At 47.0% G+C, this 22421-nt stretch overlaps 1 protein-coding gene across 3 annotated transcripts in view; it reads left to right on the top strand.

Annotated features, from left to right (window-relative positions):
• DIAPH1 (diaphanous related formin 1) overlaps positions 1-22421 on the top strand; it is a 163968-nt gene that overhangs the window by 112097 nt on the left and 29450 nt on the right. For all 3 annotated transcript variants that reach the window (XM_073356163.2, XM_073356162.2, XM_073356164.2), the window contains 5 exons: positions 15783-15878; positions 16053-16147; positions 16412-16513; positions 21651-21890; positions 22052-22181. In XM_073356163.2, coding sequence (XP_073212264.1) covers positions 15783-15878; positions 16053-16147; positions 16412-16513; positions 21651-21890; positions 22052-22181 — 663 coding nt within the window. The remainder of the gene's footprint in view (positions 1-15782; positions 15879-16052; positions 16148-16411; positions 16514-21650; positions 21891-22051; positions 22182-22421) is intronic.

Raw genomic sequence — 22421 nt, 5'->3', positions numbered from 1 at the left:
GCATGGAAGGTGTCTGATCAAACTGAAACCCAGCCCAGAACTTCACAACTGTTAGTTACATGGTCCAATACTCAACCACCCTTCTGGCTGTTATTTTTTAGAGTCCTCTAGTTCCTGCCTTTGTTGCCTATGGCTTCCCCAAGCACCTACATGGTGATACAAATATGATTTCTTGTCACTTTCACTGCTGTACAGGGGATTCTGAGTAGCAGCAGTAAAATGGGCAGAATTTTGTCAGTTTCACTTTGGTGCTTGCTTGCAAAGATGTCAGTCTGCAAAGACGGGGATCATATGCTGGGAAAACTGATTCATCATTCTCTGATGGCGAGGGCAACAGCATGAGTAGTGCAGGTGGTCTCGGGGGTTTTTACCATCATGATGTCTAGTCCTGCTTTGAGTGGGGTTAAGCAATACTGTGGTAAAAACGCCTGAGCCCTATGTACAATATGACCTCACCATTGTTACCACCAGCAAAGAATTACAGGTGTGTTTTCACAGGGAGACAGTCCAGCACAGGCTGTCCTATTTGGAAGGCTTTCTTTTAAACCACAGGTGCTAGGAACTGTTTTTAAAATGACGGCTTAATTTCTGCAGAATGATGGCTTAGGACAGTGTTCCAGGGAAACATTCCCTGTCTGTTTTTCAAGCCCTACACTCTACAGTCTGCTGTTGCTGGGGACGTAGGAGAGTCCACATTAAAGCGCACAATCCAGTGATTCAGCACCAGTACTAGCACCTTTAGGGTCCAGCAGGCAGTGCTTCCTATGGTACCCCTCTCAGTCCCCTGGCCAGGTATACCATAGATGAGAGAGAAGGTAGCTCAGAGGCTATCTCTTCCCATAGTGCCACCCTTGTCACACAGAACTCTAACACATAGCACTTGCATCTCATGCCCAGTTACAATGCTATCTACATGCCCCTGACATTGCCATTGTGTAATATGTTCATGTCTGGATAGCACCCAGTCCCTTGTAGTGCTGTTAAAACACAGCACTCACACCGAATCTAGGCATGGCACCCAGAGTCAACACAGCACGGAGCGCTCCTTATAATACACTGTGTCATCTCACGTAGCCACAAATCCAGACACAGAACCCAGTTGCGGCAATACTCCTTATGCTAATATTTTGCTACATGTGGAGGTGGGCCTTCTTGGGTACAGAGCACAGAATAGAGGAGGGAAGCTGGGACTGGGATAGGTCCATGACTCAGGTCCACCTGGTTCCCAAAAAATACTGAAGCATCAGCCTCTTTCCCTTCTCTACAGAAGCTGGTAATAGCAGCCGCTCTCACCAGCACACACTCTAGATTTATGGGCACCAGGGATAGTAAACATATCCAGCTCAATGGGCACTCCTCCCTATTCATCCTTAATGTCATCCATAGGTCCCACTCACACCACCAATAATAGTCCCCTACTGCAATGAGCAAAGCTCCCTGCATTATTCTAATTCCATCTGCAGATACATGACAGCCTATAGAAATTTGGTACCTATGACCCAGAATGATGCGCCCAATATTGGCATCAGTGTTGTGGTATCAGGGCCATTGTTTGTAAGATTTGCACTGAGAACGTTTAGTTTGGGGCTTCAGAGGAACCCTGAGTGAACTTCTTGCTGGAATTTACTCTGCCCTGAGATTCCTTAGCCCTGTGCCTTTTGGGGGCACCTCCTAGGACCCATTAGCTTGGGAAATCCATGTTGTTTTCTTTGGAAAATGTGTTTCCCTTAGTTTTAATGCTTTCCTGAGAGCTCCTGCATTGCTCCTCGCAGCCACCAGATGTGCGCAGTTGAGCCACTTTGGCTCTGGTTACTAGCAATGATGTCAGAGGAATTGGATTGGAGGAGGAAGTCACCTGATAATCTGTAACCCAGGCAATGGTGCAGCCCCCTTCTCCACCCGCACCCCCCTTCTTCTCCCCTTCAGCTGGCCTCCTTCTCAGAGACAAAGAGAGGAAAGGCAGGATTTATGCAGACAAAGGCTTTGCGGTGTTGGCAGGCTTCTCACCTTCCCCGTCTGGTCCTCTCTTTTATGCTAAAGCCCCTGGCCAGGATGGGGAAGGAGCAGCCTGGTTCACATTTTAGAGGCCCTTTGTCTTCTGAGCCTGACACAGGAGATTTGTCTCCTTCCTTTTCTGTGTGTGATCTGAGATGACAATCAGGGAAGTTTTTCAATCTGCTGCGGGGCTGGCTTGGTGAGGGGGGGACATCACTTGCACTCACACAGGCAGCTTTTGCTCCTCCAGGCTTTTTGACACTTTCTTGTTACGCAGTTTGAGAGGAGAAATTGGTAGGTTTTGTGCTAGTGACTGAAACAAAGTTGTCTAGAGGCACAGTGGGTACAGGAAGGCACTATGCACACCCTGTCCTTGACCCCGAGTCCGAGATACTTTTGCTGTTGCACTTCACTACTGCCCTGCAGCTCTCTGGCTGTATCAGTCCTAAAGATCTCCACAGCTCTGCCAGTGTACCTCATTCTTGTTCTGACACCCTCCCTGCACCCCCCTCTATATTCCAGTCTTCCATGCCCACACAGCACTCTCAGTGCACCTCCCTCTTGCTTTGTACTACACTCAGCTGTTCAGTCCTGGGCTCCCCACATGGCTCTGCCAGCGTGCCTCACTCCTGCCCTGCAGCACTCTCTGGACCCACCCAAATCTCTTACTTACACTTTCCCAGCACTCCCTTGTTGAGTCACCTAGGGTGTGCTGGGAATATGCTGGGCCAGTAGTTACAAGTCCCTAAGATGTGTTTAGTCATTCAGACACAGTCCTATATTGCTGATATAATCAGAAACTCCAATATTCTGCTTTGTTGCATCCCTCACTATTCCATACAGTAATTCTGTAAAAGCACCTAATTTACAACATCCTTGACTGTTCCTGTTCTATTCGCTCTGCCCAGGTACTTCAGTTCTGACCTCCAGCACCCCTGCTACTCCAGGCATAGAATCACTAAGCCTTAGATTCCCTTTGTATGTCTAATATATTGCTATGATTCCTGCAACTGGTGCAGTCAGTTGAATGGCTGTAGAGTCGAGTACCACTCTCCCTCCCCCGCCTGCCCATATATTTTGTGTGTGCAGTTGGGTGGGTATGCGGGCATGACTGCAGAGCTCTGGCTTCATTTGAGCTGGTCTGTATATTGGAAAGAGGCTACTATCAAGAAATGAGCTATACAGTGTGTTTCTAGGGTACAGAGTTCACTTCCTGGGCTCAACACTGTAAATAACCTGTGTGGTCCTCTCTCACGTTAGGGTACAATATTTGTGTGCTGATACTCTGAGTTTGTGCTTTCTATGGAAGTGTGGTACTCCTTGCAAGTAGAACCTCCGGAGTTATGGTGGTGCACTCAGGTGAAGGATGGCTACGATTTGTGCAGTACCTGAAAGTTCTGGGACCTTTACAGAACAAATGGAACACACTCATTGGCCTGAGGATCTTATTTCTATTTTAGACATGATACAATGAGTGAGGTCAAAAGGTGTAGTGTGGGAGGCCACAGAGCAAAGGTAAGATGAGGGTGGTGCTAGTGAGGTGATGCAGTTACTGAGATTAGTGGTGTGTGCAGCGTGGCTGTATCTGCATTTTAAATAGATGTGTACTTATTGTTTAGAATCTGCTTTTCTTACCTCTGATATTTTTCCTTTCTAAAACAGCTTCTCTTCCCTTCTCTCTGTTATGTTGGGGTGACTGCCATGGATTAGTCTTTGTGATCTTTAAGAGGCTCTCAAAGGGAGGAGGGAGTTTGAGGTTAATGTAATGGCCTTGTACCATGAGTGTAGTAGTCATCACGCTCTGTGTCGAGGGCATGCTGTATCTTGGGCATAGAGGCCTGGAGTAGCTGAGTTTGTGTAACATGGGTGTGTGATGCCCTTGTTCCTCCCAACCTTAGGGCTATGTTGATCAGGTTCAGTGATTCAGAGTAGGCCAGGCTATGTTGTAACTTTTCCTAGGCACAGCCTGTGTGTATAATTGCAGCATCTGGCTAGTTTCAGAGGGCTCTGTCCCAGGGATTATCAGAGCTTGCTCTCCCCAGTCTCCTTTCTGCAGAGTGTAGGCAGGAAGCATCTCCAGAAAGGATTTCCCGGGGAAGTGAGCCCATTGTTTCAGAGCTGGCAAGCTGGCCAAGCAGTTCCTTCATTTCCTCTTTTCCAGCACCAGAGGGTGCTCTTGCACTGTCATGCAGCTTGCTTGCTTTCCCTGCTGCATTCAGCCATTTTAGGCAGGGTGTTTTCCTTCCCCATGGTCTCCATTTTGTCTTTATGACGCAGAAAATAAAAAGATTGAGCAAGGGAGGAGTCTAGCTGAGGCAAAGCTGCTGCTGGAGCTGTCACTGTGCTGCATTCCTAAGAGTCACACTAAGTTGACTGCAAGCAAAGTCAGGAAGGCTTCACTTGCATAGCGTGGGGACCAGAGCAAGAGGCTCCTCCTTGCCTGTGCTGAGGAAGACAGGAAAGTGGGAGCTGTATGTGAAGGGAGCTCAGAGTGGAAACCCCCCCTGCTACCTAGAGTCTGGGGAGTTAACAGCCTGAATTACCCATCCCCTAGATTCCCCCGACAGCCAGAGATTGCCCTCTCCTGCACCCTGCTCAGTACAGCTACTGGAGGGGGATGCCACAGCTGTGCCAGGGGAAGGAGCTTACACATCTGCAATATGGGGCTGTCTTCCCACCTTTGGAGAGGAGAGGAATTCCTCTCTGTGAGACTGGGATTGGGGGTTATCCCCCCACAAGTGGTGCAGAGTACAAAGCAGTCACAGTCGGGATAAGCCTTACCCCTCCAGCTGCTGTGTTATCCCAGCTTTGCCTGGGGAGCAGAGTTGCCCTGTTCCAGCTGTTTTGGAGTGCAAGGTTTTATTGCCTTTTGTGTGTGTGTGTGGAGGGGGAAAGAGCTGGATTATTGTACCAGGTGCTCCGGGCGTGGGGGTGGGGGTTGTCTTCCCCAGCTACAGTGGGAGCCCATGCAGAAGTAACAGTATGTGTGACCAATGATTTCCTGTTGATATAGCTTTCTTTATAATTTGTGGTGTATATCTCAGGTGTCCTGCTCCTCCCTCTTGGTGTCCCAAGTGCTGTACAGTGGGATTGAGGAGGCGGGGCTTGCTCAGCCCAGGAGCAGACACCAGGTGGCGCACCAAGCTTTGGGAAGCTTTATTCTGCCTGCTGTGCTGCAGGAGTTCCTCTCTGATATCTGTTCCCTCCCCCCCCCCCAAGCCCTTCTCCCCAAGATCCTGTACAAGTCAGGGGGAGGGGGCAGCACAGGGGAGTTGTGTGCTGTGTGTAATGCTAGCAGCCTTGTGCTTGTAGTGAAGTCAACAGCTGAATTCTGTACCTGAATGCCAGAGAGAAGTGGGGGCTTCTGGGGTCTGTGGCTCATAGCAGAGCAGTGTGTTCTGTCCTAATCTGGCAAACAGAGATCTCTGGGGAGGGGGCTGTGTTCTGCCCATGTGGGATCCAGGCATGTGGGGAAGAGGTATCTCTCTGGGGAGGGGGGGGTGTTCTGTCCCTGTAGGACCCAGGAATGCAGGGGGAAGAGGTGTTTGGGGAGGGGACTGTATTCTGTCCCTGTAGGACCCAGAGGAAAGGGTGTCTCTGGGAAAGGGGATGTGCTCCATTTGTCTTAGGGTACGTCTTAACTACCCGTCTTAACTACCCGCTGGCTCAGCAAGTAGTGATCGATCTATCGGGGATCGATTTATCGCGTCTAGTGTAGACGCGATAAATCGATCCCCGAATCCATGCCTGTACTCCACCTTGGCAGGAGGAGTAAGTGGAGTTGACAGGGGCGCCACCGCGGTTGACTCACCACCGTGAGGACGGCCAGGTAACTCGAACTAAGATACTTCGACTTCAGCTACGCGAATAGCGTATGTTAGTTCCAACCCCCCCCTCACCCCCTCAGTGCAGCCCAGGCCTTGGTTTTCTGTATAGCCCCTCTCTGCATGATTGCTGAGCTCTGCCTAGGAGCCTCAAAAAGTGTTTTGGCCTGAAGTGTGATGCTGTACCTGGAGGAATTATTTTGAGTGTTGGTTCGTAGGGGAGACTTTATTTATGTCTGAGCACAGTCACCCTTGGGGTCGGTCTGTTAGTTTTGAGTTTTTTTCAGGCAAGTAGTCCTACAGCGGGGGGGTCCTGTTCCCAAGACCTGGGTGTCTCCAGCTACATTGTTCCTATGAAATTTAGTTGTTTTGGGGATTGTAAAGATGAGACCGTCTTTGAGGTAGCCAAGTCTTCATCTGGCAGGTGTCTTGTACATTAGGGGACCAGAACTTTGAATTCTGCTGTGGACTTAATGGTGACCCATGAGATTCATGATATTTTGCATACACTTTTGTTGCTAATGAGGTATGTTGCTTCAGCCTCTTTGTAGCAGTTGCACCTTAGCCTAGTGAGTTACACTAGTCCCAACTGCAGGTGATGAAAGCATTGATCTCTGGCTAGGTCATCTTCTAAGAGGAGTGGGTGAAGCCTACCCACCTTTGAAGGGGGCATTGATATTCTTTCTGATTTATCACTGATAACCATCACTAGCCTATGTCAGTCATGAAGAGGATGGGGGTCAGAGTTTCCAGGGCTTCTGACTGGGTGATGGGTTTGAACTGGATCAGGGCAGGTGAGGTGGGAGCATTCCAGGTTCAGAGAAGGTTTCCCTTGTCTCTCTCTCTCTCTGATTTGAGTGATTTTTATCTATACAGTTGGAGGGAAGCTCTTAGTGATTGTCAGGCTTTGATCTGTGTGTATGCGGGCATTGTGGGCCAATTAACCACTTCCCATGTGGAACAGTTCTGCTGGTTGTGATTGGGTTAATGTGATTGTGTATGTGTGAGAGAGAGAGAGAGGTTGCTTAAGTGCTGTGTGTGTCTGTATGTGGCTTTGAGGTTATTAATTGGTTGTAGCTGATCTGGGTTTGTACCATAGATGCTCCAGTCATCTGCCTTTTTACCTCACTTGCCATAGCCCATTGGAGAACCACAATGACTCGTGTGGAAGGTGTGAAGGGCAGAGAAGTTTAGTGCAGCTACTCTATCTCCCCAGTGGTTTTGCTCAGGGTTTCAGATGGGTTTGGCTCTAGGGAGGTCGCTATGTCCTCAGCCACACAGGCTATTTTTGAATAGTAGGTTTAGCTATTTGGTAAGAAATGGATTCATGTGCTTCCTGTACGGGCCATGTTCAAGAAAGTGGCTTGATGATCCTCTGTCTATACAGCATCTATTTCTGTAGTGTCTGAGGGCCTAAGCACTGTTCCCCACTCTCCACATCTGTCTGTCTGTCTAGGCTGCTCAGCCCTACTTTTAGTTCACACTTGTGCCTCCTTGTTGAACTGTGCTGTTGAATGGTAAGTCAAAAATGACCTAATAGGTCTCTTCCACCTCTCCTGTCTGCTTCCTCAATTCCAAGACTCAATTTATTCTCCAGGGTATTTTGTACAGTTTAATCCTAAAGTCCCAAGCAATGGGACTTCTATCCCTTTCCTAGGGACATGATTGCACAGTTTAATAGATTTTATGTTTTTCCCCTTTCTTTAATCATGTTATCTTTGCCCACACCCTAAATCCTTCATGCGAGAGCTCCCCAGGAGCATAGCATGGGCGCTTCCTTCATCCTAAGAGCCTCTCTGATATCTGGGAATTGTTATAGCAGCTGCTTTTCCTTTAAGCTTCTCTGAGTTGCAGTGTCCTTCATTTATGTGTGCACACAGAAAATTAGGTCAGTGACTGTGTTTTCAGTCGCTGCTCTGTCTGCTTTTAGCCTAGGATATGAGCACGTGACAGGGGGAGGGAATCCAAGGGGAAGCACCATCATGGGTTAGCTTCTGAGGAGAGAGATATGCTGCTCTTCCCTTCCATGTTACTATGGGCAGTATAGTCTCAATGTGAAAGAAGAGCAGGGCATTGGGGCTAGTGGGGGCAGTCCTGAGAGAATGTGATTGGCAGTTAATGTTCCTTCTGCCAAATATATTTTCAGGAAATCTATCTGTTATTTAGATCAATGTTGCAGCTTAATACTGTCCCATGCACTCCTCAGTAGGTGGAGGGGTTGGTTCTGCCCTTTGTAGTCACCTATGAGCCAAACCAGCTGGGAGGAAGAATTTAATCAGAAAAATGTGAATGATAATTAGGAATCATGTAAGAACACTGCACTAGCCACCCCAAAAGCCACAATTGAGAAAGAAGGCTGTGTTAGTTAAATAAATGACCTGGTTCAAAGGGGAAGTGAAGGCAGCTATTTATATATTTTTTTAATATATAAATAAAAAACAAATGAAAGAAAGGGGAAGTTGATAGTATTGAATATAAATCAGAAGTTAATAATTTGTAGAAAATTAATAAGGGAAGCAAAGGGTCACAAGGAGCAATCTATGGCCAGCAGAATTAAGGACAATAAGGAGTTTTTCAAATATATCAGGACCAAAAAGAATCCTAACAGTGGTATAGGTCCATTATTAGATGGAAATGGTAGAATTATCAATAGTAATGCAGAAAAAGCAGAAGTTTTCAATAAATATTTCTGTTCTGTAATTGGGGGGGAAAACAGATTATATAGTCTCATCATATGGTGATAACACACTTTCTATTCCACTACACTCTCTTGGGGATGTTAAATGGAAGCTTTTAAAGTCAGACTTTTTAAAATCAGCAGGTCCACATGATTTCCATCCAAGTGTTGTAAAAGAGCTGGCTGAGGAGATGGTTGAACTATTAATGTTGATTTTCAATAAGTCTTGGAGCGCTGGGGAAGTTCTAGAATAGCAAAAGAAAGCTAATGTGCCAGTTTTTAAAAGGGTAGGTGGGATGACCTAAGTAATTAAAAGCCTGTCAGCCTGACACTATTTAACATTTTTATCAGTTTATTTAACGTAAAATCATAACTGATGAAGTTTGCAGTTGACACAAAAATGGGGGGCGTGGTAAATAATGAAGAGGACAGTTCACTGATACTGAGTGATCTGGATCGCTTAGTGAACTGGACACAATCAAACAATATGCATTTTAATATGGCTAAATGTATACATTTAGGAACAAAACATGTTGTCCATACTTACAGGACAGGGGGCTGTATCCTGGGAAGCAGTGACTCTGAAAACATTTGGAGGGGGTGGGGTGGATAATCAACTGAACACATGATCCCCCTAGACACTGTGGCCAAAAGAGCTAATGTGATCCTGGTATGCATAAATTGGAATCTTGAATGGGAATAGAAAAGTTATTTTACCTCTATATTTAGCACTGCAACTGCTGCTGAAATACTGTATCTAGTTTTAGTGCCCACAATTCAAGAAGGATTTTGGTACATTGGAAAAGGTTTAAAGAGCCACAAGAATGGTTAAAGGATTAGAAAACCTGCCTTGTAGTGATAGATTCAAAGAGCTCAATCTATTTAGCTTAACAAAGAAAATGTTAAGGGATGACTTGATTAGTCTAGAAGTACCTGCGTGGGGAACAAATATTTAATAATGGGCACTGCAGTCTAGCAGAGAAAGGATAACATAATCCAGTGGGTGTAAATAGAAACTAGACAAATTCAGCCTGGAAATAAGGCGTAAGTCTTTGACTGTGAGAGTAACTAACAGTGCATCCGATGAAGTGAGCTGTAGCTCACGAAAGCTTATGCGCAAATAAATTTGTTAGTCTCTAAGGTGCCACAAGTACTCCTTTTCTTTTTGTGAATACAGACTAACACGGCTCTCTACTCTGAAACCTAACAATTTACCGAAGGGTGTAGTGGATTCTCCATCACTAACCATTTTTAAATCAAGATTGGATGTTTTTCTCAAAGTTCCACTCTAGGAATTATTTTGGGGCAGCTCTCTGGTCTGTTTTATACTGGAGGTCAGACTAGATGATCATGATGGTCCCTTCTGGCTTTGGAATCTGTGAATATACGCAAGAGGACTTCATAGCCATGCTGCAGTTTGAGGGCGTTAATAACCCTTTCCTTCGTTCCTTCAGCTTGCCTCTATTGCTGCTTTCAGAGTAACAGCCGTGTTAGTCTTCTGGAATTAGTATATCCTCTGCTCCCATCCCTTGGGAGATCATGGGATCAATGGGGGGTGCAGTCTTTTCAATATGGGATTACTTCAACCCATGATGTCACACGCAGCCAATGAAGGAGTGAGCTTTTAGGTGTCTGGACAGCATGCCATCTCAGTCTTCTCTCTTCTTGGGGAAGCTACTGCATATCTGAGAAGGTGAGGATGGCAGAGGGGGATGGGATCCTGGGGCCAGGGCCAGGCTCTTTTAGGGTGTGTTTAGACCCCTAAAATGCAAATTCCTGGAGTGATGACTGGAAGATCCCCCAACCCAGAAAGAAAAGAGCCTGTGACACAATGCCTGTCAAAGATAAGAAATGAGCCTCTGTCAAGGTGTGAGACATTTTGCCAGTGCACCAAGGGGAAGATTCAATATGTAGGGCCCTACCAAATTCATGGACGTGAAAAACACATCACAGATTATGAAATTTGGTCTTTTGCGTGCTTTTACCCTATACTATACAGATTTCACTGGGGAGACCAGCGTTTCACAAATTGGGGGTCCTGACCCAAAAGGGAGTTGCAAGGGGGTCGCAGGATTATTTTAGGAGGGGTCACAGTATTGCCACCCTTACTTCTGCACTGCTGCCTTCAGAGCTGGGCAGCCGAGAGTGGCGGCTGCTGACTGAGGCCCCAGCTCTGCAGGCAGCAGCGCAGAAGTAAGGGAGACAGTACCACATCATGCCATCCTTATTTCTGCACTGCTGCTGGTGCTGCCTTCAGAGCTGGGCTCCCGGGCAGCAGCCACCACTCTCCAGCTGCCCAGCTCTGAAGGCAGTGCTGCCACCAGCATAGGCGCCGACTCCATGGGTGCTCTGGGGCTGGAGCACCCACGGGGGAAAATTAGTGGGTGCTCAGCACCCACCGGCACCAGTCAACTGTTTATGAGGCCTGTGGGCCACATCAGCTGTTCAGTGGGGCTGTCGAGGGGGGCAATCAGCAGTTTTTTGCAAAGCTGGGAGCCACCACCAATCAGCTGTTTCCGGCTCTGAGCTGCTTCACTGATCAGTGCAGCCAAAACAGCTCTTCCCAGCAGGGCTGTTTAGCTGTTTTTTGGCCACCAGGCAATCCATGACATGGATTCTGCTCCTGGGGCAGGGGCTGAGTGACCCCACCGCCCCGCCTCCTCCTCCTACTTGCTTCTCACGGGCAGCAGACTGCTTTCTGTGGCTCTGCAGCTGAGCAGCTCCCAGCCTCGCTTCAACCTCTCAGCCAGCTAAAGACAGTGGCAGCAGCTGATAAGTGTATTTCAAAGCGGGTCTTGGGGTGAGGGTGGCTGGGGGGGGACTGAAACCCCTTCCCAGGTGGCTGTGCTGAGAGCCGGCACCTGGCGGCTGGCCGTTTGCATGGGAGGGCACCGGCTGCTGCCCAGCTGTCTGCCTCTGGCAGGGGGCTCAGTCAGAGGCGTCTCCAAAAACATCCCCTGGACCCCCGCAGCACAGAGAGACTGAGAGTACCAGCCCCCACCGGGCAGCTGGACCGGGATGGGCATGGGGGGGGGTCTCCTGGGCTGCTGTAGCATGCGGTGCCCCCCTGCTTGCCCTCCCTGCCCAGTCAGGGACACCTGCCTCTCAGGGACAGTGGCCATGTCTATGCAGTGCGCTTGGTCCCCCTCCCTGGCATCTGGGTGACTGCCTCTTATGGGAGTGGCGGGGTTGAAGGGAAGAGGCAGTGGGGAAGGGATGGGGTGGGGGAGAGAGAAACTCCAAGCTACCAGGGGAAACCTTCCTAGCAGTGCAATCTCTGCCTTGGGGTGTGCCACAAGTCTTCCTTTTCTTTCTCCCAAGGGAAGGGCTAGTGTGTGACCCTTGGGGTACAACCTGGGCTGGAACTATCTCCTGTTTAGTCCATGTGGTCTGGCAAACACAAGTCCAAGCATCATGTTGAGGGGAGGGGGGACATTGCTGAATCCCAGGGTTGAGTAATTCTCTGGTGATGGTCATTGAATTGCTAATTGTAATTCATGTGCTGCACAATGGCTGGTGATGGTTGTGTAACATCCACCCAGTCATTTGGTCAAGTGCCTTGTTGTTTCTGGGGAGTTGCCTTCTGGGCTACTCCCAAATTTGCAGCATATTTCATTAATACCATACAGCACAATCTCATAATTTCATACACTTTAATGATGTACATATTTCGACAGAACAGTGGGTTTCAGCAAATCATAACCTTTCCCATGATACCTTACATGGCATGCTTTATATGAAATATAAAGAATATATACAAATGATAAATATGGGGCTTAAAGAGCACAGTATGCCACTACCCCAAGGGATAGAGCAGTGGCTCTCAAACTTCTTTACATGACCCCTTTCACGTAGCAAGCCTCTTGAGTGCGACCCCCCCCCTTTACATTAAAAACACTTTTTATATATTTAACACCATTATAAATGCTGGAGGCAAAGCGGGGTTTGGGGTGGAGGTTGACAGCTTGCGACCCCCCATGTAATAACCTCATGACCCCCTGAGGAGTCCCGACACCCAGTTTGAGAACCCCTGGTATAGAGTGTCACAGCTAGAAACCCCAAGGCTTGGGACTTTTAAAAGGAGACTGGACAAAACATGCAGTAAGGATCAGCCCTGCATTGGCAGGGAGATGGACTGAGCCAGGATGATCACTGTCAAGGTTCCTCCCCCACTCTGAACTCTAGGGTACAGATGTGGGGACCTGCATGAAAAACCTCCTAAGCTTATCTTTACCAACTTAGGTCAAAACTTCCCCAAGGTACAAAATATTCCACCCTTTGTCCTTGGATTGGCCGCTACTACCACCAAACTAATACTGGTTACTGGGGAAGAGCTGTTTGGACGTGTCTTTCCCCCCAAAATACTTCCCAAAACCTTGCACCCCACTTCCTGGACAAGGTTTGGTAAAAAGCCTCACCAATTTGCCTAGGTGACTACAGACCCAGACCCTTGGATCTTAAGAACAATGAACAATCCTCCCAACACTTGCACCCCCCCCTTTCCTGGGAAATGTTGGATAAAAAGCCTCACCAATTTGCGTAGGTGACCACAGACCCAAACCCTTGGGTCTGAGAACAATGAAAAAGCATTCAGTTTTCTTACAAGAAGACTTTTAATAAAAATAGAAGTAAATAGAAATAAAGAAATCCCCCCTGTAAAATCAGGATGGTAGATATCTTACAGGGTAATTAGATTCAAAAACATAGAGAACCCCTCTAGGCAAAACCTTAAGTTACAAAAAAGATAGACAGAAATAGTTATTCTATTCAGCACAATTCTTTTTTCAGCCATTTAAAGAAATCATAATCTAACACATACCTAGCTAGATTACTTACTAAAAGTTCTAAGACTCCATTCCTGGTCTTTCCCCGGCAGAAACCAGCATATAGACAGACACACAGACCCTTTGTTTCTCTCCCTCCTCCCAGCTTTTGAAAGTATCTTGTCTCCTCATTGGTCATTTTGGTCAGGTGCCAGCGAGGTTACCTTTAGCTTCTTAACCCTTTACAGGTGAGAGGAGCTTTCCCCTGGCCAGGAGGGATTTCAAAGGGGTTTAACCTTCCCTTTATATTTGTGACACGCCTCCGAAATCTCAGCTAGGGTGAAACACTGGCTGGGATTTCTTCCTGGAGCTCTAGGAAAAACAGAGTTAATAAGACACATGCATCTCTAAATATACTACCAAGTACATAAAGACTAACAATATTTTCCACATCTCAAGGACAATTTTAACCAGTTGATTCTGGGAAACTTTCATGGGAGAGTGCATCAGCCACTTTGTTAGAAGCTCCTGAGATGTGTTGGATGTCGAAATCAAAATCTTGGAGAGCTAAACTCCACCGAAGAAGTTTTTTGTTAGTTTCCTTGACGGTGTGAAGCCATTTCAGTGCAGCATGGTCGGTTTGCAGGTGGAAACGCCGTCCCCAAACATATGGGCGTAGCTTTTCCAGAGCGTAGACAATGGCGTAACATTTTTTTTCAGTGACTGACCAGTTGCTTTCCCTCAGACAGTTTTTTGCTGAGAAACACTACAGGGTGGAATTCTTGATCAGGTCCTTTCTGCATTAAAACTGCTCCCACACCACGCTCGGACGCATCTGTGGTTACTAGGAACGGTTTGTCAAAGTCTGGGGCCCTTCGTACAGGGTCAGACATGAGTGTCGCTTTAAGCTTGTTAAAGGCCTTCTGACACTTTTCGGTCCACTGAACAGCATTTGGCTGTTTCTTTTTGGTTAGGTCTGTCAGTGGGGTTACCTTTAGCTTCTTAACCCTTTACAGGTGAGAGGAGCTTTCCCCTGGCCAGGAGGGATTTCAAAGGGGTTTACCCTTCCCTTTATATTTATGACAATCACAGAGGGCTTTTCCCCCTGGAACTTCTATTATTCCATCCCACTCTCCTGGGAGTATAAATTCTGGTACTAAAGACCTAGTGCCGGGATCCCATATTGCCTTGCACTGGAATTGGGAATTAGTGCCCTGACGTGCATCTCCTCCTATTGGGCCAGTGTAGATCCTGCTGTTAGTACAGCTATTTGCAGGTGCCCTTGTATTTAGCTGAACCCTGGGACTCCGTCCCTGTGTATAGCCCCACTAAACTGAGAGCTAAACTGACACTACTATCCTGCTGTGTGGATACGAGTGTGCTTGCACAGTGAATTTTTGGCATGCACACGTGGCTATATTTATCTCATTGTGCTGGTAGTGCTACTTTCTTGGTGTAATGATGACATTATGCTAAGATGAATCCTGAAAATAGTGCCCTGGTGTGATGGTCACTCTGTGCTGTTCATGTGAATCCTGCATTTTTGTATGCTGTGTTGTTGTAGCCCTGTTGTTCCCAGGAAATTAGAGTGACAAGGTGGATGAGGTAATATCTTTTATTGGAGCAACTTTTGTTGGTGAGAGAGAGAGAAGCTTTGGAGCTTTCACAGAGTTCTTCTTCCTGAAGAAGAGTTCTGTGAAAGCTCCAAAACTTCTCTCTCTCACCAACAGAAGCTGGTCCAATAAAAGATATTACCTCATCCACCTTTCTTCTCTAATGTGAATAGCCTCCTTCCAAAACTGTCAGAGGTGCTCGGAGGAGGGGGCGGAGAGGAGCGAGCGGTGGGCAGACTGGGGAAGGGACGGAGCGGGAGTGGGGCCTTGGGAGGGGACGGAGCGGGGGTGGGGCCTTGGGAGGGCACCCACCGGCAAAACCAAAAGTCAGCACCTATGGCCACCAGCAGCAGTGCAGAAGTAAGGGTAGCAGTACCGCAACCCTCCCCACACACAATAACGTTGCAATACCCCCCCACCCCCCAACTCCTTTTTGGGTCAAGTCCCCTACAATTACAACACCATGAAATTTCAGATTTAAATACCTGAAATCATGAAATTTACAATTTTTAAAAATCCTATGACCATGAAATTGACCAAAATGGACCGTGAATCTGTTAGGGCCCTGTCAATATGGGCTTTTTCACCCATCTCTGAGGTCTGTCTGCTTGCCCAGTACATATTGCAGCAAATGTCATATTGCTAGGATATTTCTCTTCTGTCTGGGAGAGTCAAGGCTGCTTCTCTGTCCCTGAGCAGGAAGGTAAGGCTAGTGAGAGTAGCCGCCCTCCTCTCTCCGTCTCCTCTGTAAATGTCTGTGGCCTGTGTAGTGGTTTGTGGAACATGGACTGGACTGAGCTCTGAGCAGCAGGCAGCTTTATTTGGCAGGTGTGTGGAGAAGCACTGTGCTTCCAAGATGTGGGTGAAAGCTCCTTTTGTCTCTACTGACCTTAATTTCCTGTGCACGCAGCAAAGCAAGACCAGGAAGGCGGACAGGAGAAGAGTACACAAAAGAAAAAGGTCAAAGAGCTGAAAGTGTTGGATTCAAAGAGTGCACAGAATCTCTGTGAGTATGTTGGAATTAGGGAATTGCCCATGAGTCCAGGGGTGTGCATAAGCTTCCTGATGGGGCTCAATAGAGAGAGCCGACTGAGGCATAAAGTGACTTTGTCTCTATGTATTTCTTGGCTGAACACTGTCCCCACAGATTTATTTGTGCTTCTTTTTGTTACTCTGGCAGCGATTTTCCTGGGCTCCTTCCGTATGCCTTACGAGGAGATCAAGAATGTAATCATGGAGGTGAATGAGGCTGTGCTGACCGAGTCCATGGTGCAGGTGAGTGAGGATCAGGGAGGCAAATATCTTTCCCTGCAGTGGAGACTCCTTGTATTTGCTGGTCTGAGGTCTGTTTGGAGAAATGAGCTGATGGGATATCAGTCTTTCCTAAGAGCATTGCCTCCTTTCTTGGGTAGGAGGCTCCATGGCTTCCAGAGCTGCCTTCATTCCACATCATGTAGGAGTCACCCACCTTCTCTTGCTCTTGCCAGGGGGCCTGATTCATATGACTGTGCTTCACTGACTCACGTGTTTCTCCCTCAGAACCTGATTAAGCAGATGCCAGAGCCAGAACAGCTGAAAATGCTGTCAGAGCTGAGAGACGAGTACAATGAACTGGCTGAGTCTGAGCAGTTTGGTGTTGTGGTGAGTGCCCTGCCCTTGGAGTCAGAGACAGGTTTGATAGGATACCATTGTGCAGCTGCTCATGTGCACAGCATGTGGAGTCTCCCCACCAGGCCTGCAGTGTGTGTGATGCTGTTGTCCCCTTCCCTTCCCAGATCTGATCCCCCCCCTACCTCCCACTTAGTGTGTTCGTGGCATTGCCTTGGTATGTCCACTGTCTGGGAGTTGTGCATTTTATCTTGAGTCCTGAAACAGCTTTGGAGGGTTGCACACATTGATCCTCAGACGCCTCTCTGCCCTCGCAGTGGGTTACAAATGATAGTTCCTGTGTCACTGGCCTTCAAGAGGGAGTGGGGCCAGAGCACCTGGGAATTGTCAGCTGCTTCCCAGTTAGGCTTAAACGAGGGCACCTGGGACCTGGAGGTAGGAGGGAGACTCAGAGCTGCTTGAGAGCACTAAGAAAAGGGAAAATGAGAGCTATCTGTGAGTGAGGAGACTGGAGGAGGAGGAGGGAGAACTAGTCAGAAAGCCAACGGAGGGATTAGCCTGCTGAGCTTCCTGAGCCCAAGAGAGGGCTGGAGGCTGTATGCTGGCTAGCTGAAGCCAGAGGGCCAGAAAGCTAGGGGCAAGGAATCATAGAATATCAGGGTTGGAAGGGACCTCAGGAGGTCATCTCAAAGCAGGACCAATCCCCAGTTTTTGCCCCAGATCCCTAAATGGCCTTCTCAGGGATTGAATTCACAATCCTGGGTTTAGCAGGCCAATGCTCAAACCACTGAGCTATCCCTCCCCCGGCAACGTGAGAGATGCTGGAGCTGCACTAGAGAGCCTCAGTATAGAGAGAGATGCTGGGCTCTACTTGATGTACTATCTGAACTATGGCTGTGGAGCTTGCATTATGGTTTATGTGCAATGGCCTTTCTTTTGTAATAAATTAACCTTGCAAGGGTTGTTTGTACTCAGAAGCAGTGAAGGGGAAACTTAGGCAGCTGCACCTGGTGTGGTGTGGCTTGTCGAAGAGGGCACTCCAGGTGGGATCACTTCATGATGCTGCTACTCGGCAGTGTTTTTCTGGTGATAATTTCCCTTTCCCCAGCTTCGCACTTCAACTATGGTTAGTGGTATCTGTGTGTTGTTTTTTTTTTAAATTCCAGTTACAAGCCAGCTTTCACAAAACAAAATACATTTATTCTTAGGGCACTGTCCCATCGGGCAAATCCTAGCATTACAGAGAACATAAAAAACAGTAAAAAGGGTTCCAGAGTAACAGCCGTGTTAGTCTGTATTCGCAAAAAGAAAAGGAGTACTTGTGGCACCTTAGAGACTAACCAATTTATTTGAGCATAAGCTTTCGTGAGCTACAGCTCACTTCATCAGATACATACTGTGGAAAGTCACCCAGAATTCACCTACTACAGGACAGTCCTAACAAAGAAAATAACAGAACGCCACTAGCCGTCACCTTCAGCCCCCAACTAAAACCCCTCCAACGCATTATCAAGGATCTACAACCTATGCTGAAGGACGACCCAACACTCTCACAAATCTTGGGAGACAGGCCAGTCCTTGCCTACAGACAACCCCCCAACCTGAAGCGAATACTCCCAGCAACCACATATCACACAACAGGAACCCAGGAACCTATCCTTGCAACAAAGCTTGCCAACTGTACCCACATATCTATTCAGGGGACACCATCACAGGGCCTAATAACATCAGCCACACTATCAGAGGCTCGTTCACCTGCACATCTACCACTGTGATATATGCCATCATGTGCCAGCAATGCCCCTCTGCCATGTACATTGGTCAAACTGGACAGTCTCTACATAAAAGAATAAATGGTCACAAATCAGATGTCAAGAATTATAACATTCATAAACCAGTCGGAGAACACTTCAATCTCTCTGGTCACTCGATTTCTGATCTCAAAGTGACTATCCTTCAACAAAAAAAACTTCGAAAACAGACTCCAACGAGAGACTGCTGAATTGTAATTAATTTGCAAATTGGATACAATTAACTTAGGCTTGAATAGAGACTGGGAATGGTTGATTCATTATAAAAAGTAACCTATTTCCCCTTGTTTATTCCTTTCCCCCCCACCCCCACCCCACCCCCCACTGTTCCTCAGACGTTCTTGTTAAACCCTGGATTTGTGCTGGAAATGGCCCACCTTGATTATCATACACATTGTAAGGAGAGTGATCACTTTAGATAAGCTATTACCAGCAGGAGACTGGGGTGGGGGGAGAGAAAACCTTTTGTAGTGATAAACACCCATTTTTTCATGGTCTGTGTGTATAAAAACATCTTCTGTATTTTCCACAGTATGCATCCGATGAAGTGAGCTGTAGCTCACGAAAGCTTATGCTCAAATAAATTGGTTAGTCTCTAAGGTGCCACAAGTACTCCTTTGCTTTTTAGTAAAAAGGGTTAGTTCTCCTGGTTGCAAGTTCATGTCAGGCTTCAGATCAAGAACTAGAACAAGCTTGGGACAGTCCAGCTGTTTCTTTCTAGCATTTGGGCCTTTGATCTCTGATCTCCTGTATCTCCAGTCAATGTGCTCTCCTAAGGACAAAGCTTCAAAAGCCTGGGTTTTTGTATAAGTACTATTGTTGAATTTGCTTTAAGCACCCTCAGGGATTCCCCAGGAAACCCACTTAACACTTAATGTTGCAAAAGTCCAAGCCTGTCTGGCATGTTTCAGTATAGTCACTGAACACTTACACTTCCCAAGTCTCTCATCTATTACACCTGACATTTTGTTTTCCGACTGTCACCCTGCCCTGCTTGGACCAGCCTGCAGCTTCCTCTTGCTCTGCAGCTTTCCCCACAAAGGGAAGTTAATTGGATCACAGTACATGCTCCTTTATGGAGCCAACCAGCAGCAGGTAGGAAAGCAAGAAACAAGGGTCCAGGGAGTGGAGGAGACACAATTGTAGGCTGGAGAACAGTGCAGCAGCTGAGACCTGAGAAGCTGGGGAGAAAAGCTGCTGAAGCCAGCTACCAAAACCTTCCCTTTCCTGGCACATAGGGGGAAGAGGAGGTTCTGAGCTGGGTTGCCTTGGCCAGCATCACAGGAGCCAACGCCCAAAGAGTAGAGTCAGGGTGCCCAGAGAACAGTAACAAAACTCATCCTGGAAAATAGTCATTTACATTTTACATCAGTAAGAATTTTCAATTTAGTCATAGCTGGGTGGTTTTTGTGGGGGCTGGGAGGATGAGAACAAAGGATATGGATATTTCATGACAGTAGAATTATTATTGTTGTCTTGGAATTTAGGGGTTTTCCTTGCAGCATCTGGTCCCACTGTGCTGCCTCTGAAGGTCCCACTCTTCAATATCCCACCAGCGTCAGCAACTGCAGTCTAGTGTTCAGTCTTGGCACTACCTTCATTCCAGTAGTTCAGTAAGTAGACTCAGGGGATCATCACAGTGTCTACCAGTTACCAGCATCAGTCAGTTTCTTCAGCCACATCTTATTCCCAGGGTGAAACCTGGTCATGAAATGCCAATGGAAAGCCCAGACCAATAATAATTTATTTCCTTCCTTCCAGTCTAGTTCACTGACTGGACCACAGCCAAACCCAAGGGGTAGGATATCTAATTTCTTAGACACGTGGTTCTAGTCCTTCCCCACCCCTGTTTTCTATTGTAGAAAGCAAGACAAGAATTGGATTACAGAATCCTAATAATCTTGGTTGGGACCCATTAGCTGTGGTGTCTGGGCATTCTTGTGCTTATGAAAGAACTACCTGTGCTCTTAACCAGAGTTTCCAGAAGGAAATTCTGAGCCAGTCGCTTCACCTAGTGGCACGGATGTTGGAACCTTAGCCAATCTTAGACGCTTTGAGTCATTTATTCAAATAGAAGCATTTCTGTGTGTTCTTATAGTAAGGATGTGGCATCTCAGGTATGGCCTGTTCTTGTCATTTTGGAGCGTTTATTGTTCTTGATGAAATCTGGGTTATCTTTTTCTATAGTTAAGGTACATTTAGTCCCTAGAATGAGTTGTTCCACATGGATGGTAATTGTCATTGCTCATCCTTTGGTGAAACTATTTCCAAAGGGTCTTTTGCCTGTATACCCACCAATCTGTAAATCACCTAGTGTTTGGGATTTGAACTTGACCCTCCCTAGACTCATGGATGATCTGCTTGAGTCAATTCCTGACCAAGATAATGTAAATTTCATCCCAGGCCATTTCCTTTCTGAACTTCTTTCTAAGCCCACAAGCTGGCCTTGAAGCTACTATTGAGCTAGAACTAAACAGTTTAATAAATTGCCTGGTTGTCATAAGAAAGGAAGAAGACCAAGCAACAAGCAATCTTCTATCAGTAACAGTGTACATTCAGCTATGTTATCTTAGATAGGGGTTCAAGTGTCAAGGAGCTATGGCTGCTTCAATGACCTGCTTCTTTGAGACTAAGACTACCATGAAGATCCTGTGTCATGGCTACGTTCGGGTGTAGTCTCTTGAGATTGGATCTGGATTTGATGTTCACCTTGGGAGGCCAGTGCTTCTGTCTCTGTTTAAATATATGCTTCTGAGTAACCCTGCCGCAGGTTCATTGCTATTACATCCCAAATCAGATGTTAGACTCTGATTTGGGAAAGCATCCCTATTCAGGAAAGCACTAAAGCACAGCCTTCATGTGCTTGAACCCAACAGGACTTCAGAGCCTATTTCCATGCTTTCTGGAATTGTGGCCTTAGAGTGGGAATCTGCAATGACGATTGTATGCAAGGGAAGGGCAGTTTACCTACCAGTAATTGAAGTTCTCCATGTGTATTTACTCTGCAGAGCTATGCTTCCTTGCCCATTTTCCCCTCATCTTTGTGGTCTAGAATTAGATTTTGCATACATGGAGTGGAACTGAGTATGGTTAGGCATGTGGGCATTACAGTCTAAATTTAAAAAATCTAATGTACCTTATGTTTGACTGAGTGTCAGTGTGTGTATCTTCTATGGTTAGTTGCTCTTAAATGATTCTGGGACTCGCAAGGTATAGCACACACCTCCTAGAGAGTGGATCTGCAAAGAGCTACCATCACTGGTAAGTAGGCTTCCTTTCCTGTCCCCTTCCCTTCTCAGAACACCTTGTTTTCCGTTCCCCCTGTGTGTGACACTGTTCCTGTCCCCTTCCCTTCTCAGATTAGCTCGGTTTCCTGCCTGCGGCCCCGCCTCAATGCCATCCTCTTCAAGCTGCAATTTAATGAGCAGGTGGAGAATATCAAGCCTGAGATTGTCTCAGTAACAGCAGCCTGTGAGGAAGTACGCAAAAGTAAGAGCTTTTCCAACCTGCTGGAGATAATCCTACTGGTGGGCAACTTCATGAATGCAGGCTCTAGGAATGCTGGTGCCTTTGGCTTCAACATTAGCTTCCTCTGCAAGGTGAGTGTTTTTTCCATGGGCAGGTCAGGGCATTGCTTCCTCTGTGTTTTTCACACAGGGAAACCTTCAGGCATCTGTGCTTGGGGCAGCAAACCACTCTTGGCTAGTTTCGAGTAATCTGTGTGCTGTCCCATTCTCACAGCCAGTTTTCTCATTACCAGCTCCGAGACACAAAATCCACTGATCAGAAGTTAACATTGCTGCACTTCCTGACTGAGCTGTGTGAGCAGCAGTACCCTGATGTAATGAAGTTCCCTGATGAGCTCATCCACGTGGAGAAAGCCAGTCGAGGTATTTGTTGTTGTAGTGTGGGTGGAGAGTGTTACAGAAGGTGGTGTCAGAATAGGTGAAAGGTGGTGCAGGGTTACATGTGGGGTGCTGATATTGTTTTGGGAGAGTGGAGCTTTGTCTCTCTGTGTGGGTAGGAGTGGGAGAGTGGATCTTGAGCATGTGGAACAAAGACCATTTTTGTTTCTGTGTAAATGGACATTAGGCCAAAAGGTTGCTGTTGAAGCTAGTTCCCAGTGGTAT

This window comes from Lepidochelys kempii, chromosome 8 (assembly GCF_965140285.1).
Source record: "Lepidochelys kempii isolate rLepKem1 chromosome 8, rLepKem1.hap1, whole genome shotgun sequence".
NCBI classification, from domain to species: domain Eukaryota; kingdom Metazoa; phylum Chordata; order Testudines; family Cheloniidae; genus Lepidochelys; species Lepidochelys kempii.
Note: the sequence above shows the minus strand (reverse complement) of the source record. Positions and strands in the feature narration are given on the sequence as shown.